The sequence below is a fragment of the Nicotiana sylvestris genome, chromosome 1 (genome assembly GCF_000393655.2).
Source record: "Nicotiana sylvestris chromosome 1, ASM39365v2, whole genome shotgun sequence".
NCBI classification, from domain to species: Eukaryota; Viridiplantae; Streptophyta; class Magnoliopsida; order Solanales; family Solanaceae; genus Nicotiana; species Nicotiana sylvestris.
Window position 1 is genome coordinate 24,625,836 of NC_091057.1, and position 1,933 is coordinate 24,627,768.

The following is a 1,933-nucleotide window of genomic DNA, read 5'->3' on the forward strand; positions in this document are numbered from 1 at the left end:
TGAAAACTCGGTTGATGATGAATACCAACCTTTGAGCACTTACTTCCCGGATGAAGAGGTAAATTCAGTTGAGGCAATATCCGAAGATATTAATACTTGGAAAATGTTCTTTGATGGAGCGGTAAACGCAAAAAGTGTTGGAATCGGGGCAATCTTAATCTCACCCACTAGTCAGCATTATCTAGCCATGGCCCGACTTCAGTTTTTCTACACAAACAACACCGCCAAGTATGAAGCCTGCATTATGGGTATGAACATGGAAATTGACCAAGATATCGAAAAATTATTAATCATGGGAGATTCAGATCTGATTATTTGACAAGCGCAAGGAGAATGGGAGACTCGAGATGTCAAACTTATTCCCTACAGGCATTATATAGAAGATCTTAGCAAGCAGTTCAAGTCAATAGAGTTCAGATACATCCCTTGTTGTCATAATGAACTGGCCAATGCACTTGCTACTTTGGCCTCGATGCTGCCATAACCAGGTAATGCCCATATTGATCCCTTGGAAATCCAAATCAGGGAAAGGCATGGCTACTGTAATATGGTTGAGGCGGAACCAAATATTCAGCCATGATATCATGACATCAAAAGATTTTTGAAAACCAAAGAATACCCCGAGCAGGCCAGCGGAGACCAAAAGAGAACCATTAGACGGAATGCAAGTGGTTTCTTTATTAGTGGTGATGTCTTATACAAAAGGGCCCCGGACCTCAACTTGTTAAGATGTGTTGATGCCGAAGAAGCCAGAAGAATCATGTAGGAAGTGCACGGAGGAGTGTGCGGACCCCACATGAAGGGGTATGTTTTGGAAAAGAAAATCCTTCGAGCAGGTTATTACTGGATGACCATGGAAAAAGACTGCTTCAGTTTGGTTCAGAAATGTCATAAGTGTCAGGTGCACGGTGATTTGATTCATGCACCTTCCACAGAACTGCATCCCATGTCAACGCCTTGGCCATTTGTTGCTTGGGGCATGGACGTCATTGGGCCAATCGATCCAAAAGCCTCAAATGGGAACAGATTCATATTGGTCGCCATCGACTATTTCACGAAATGGGTTGAAGCAATCACTCTCAAATCTGTCACCAAGAAAGCTGTGGTAGATTTCGTGCACTCCAATCTTATCTGCCGTTTTGGCATTCCTGCAACTATTATCACAGACAATGCTGAAAACTTGAATAGTCATTTGATGGGGGAGATATGCGAACAATTCAAGATAACGCATCGGAACTCTACTCCTTATCGGCCTAAAGCCAATGGTACCATCGAAGCAGCAAACAAGAACATCAAAAAGTTTTTGAGAAAGATGATTCAAAGCTCCAAGCAGTGGCATGAAAAGTTGCCTTTTGCATTATTGGGGTATCGCACTACTATGCGCACGTCGGTCGGAGCAACCCCGTACCTTTTGGTTTATGGCACTGAAGCCGTAATACCCGCGCAAGTTGAAATCCCTTCTCTCCGGATCATTGTTGAAGCTGAAATTGAAGAAAGTGAGTGGGTCAAAGACCTTCTGGAACAGTTAACCCTGATTGATGAAAAGCGAATGGCCGCAGTCTGCCACAGGCAGTTGTACCAACAAAGAATGGCCCGTGCTTACAACAAGAAAGTACGGCCCAGAAAATTTGAAGTGGGGCAACTTATTTTAAGGTGTATTCTTCCTCATCATTAGGAAGCAAAAGGGAAATTTGCTCCTAACTGGAAAGGCCCATACATTATCCGAAAGATATTACTAAGAGGAGCGTTATATCTCGAAGATATCAAATGAAACGACCCCGAGGCAGTTGTGAACGCAGACGCGATCAAAAGATACTATGTCTAGTCCTTCTGCAGCAATAGCACTATCCGAATGGGATGACAAAGGCTTTAATTCTTGCTACCCTAAATACTCCAATCCTTTTGCTAACCCTTTGAGCCGGTTACTTTTCTT

General features: G+C 43.2%; 1 protein-coding gene across 1 annotated transcript; it reads left to right on the forward strand.

The window, feature by feature from the left end:
* Positions 1 to 1,195: 1,195 nt before the first annotated feature.
* Positions 1,196 to 1,675, forward strand: LOC138891250 (uncharacterized). Its single transcript, XM_070174519.1, has one exon. It carries the CDS (start codon positions 1,196 to 1,198, stop codon positions 1,673 to 1,675), a length of 480 nt encoding a protein of 159 aa, XP_070030620.1.
* The last annotated feature ends 258 nt before the right edge of the window (positions 1,676 to 1,933 follow it).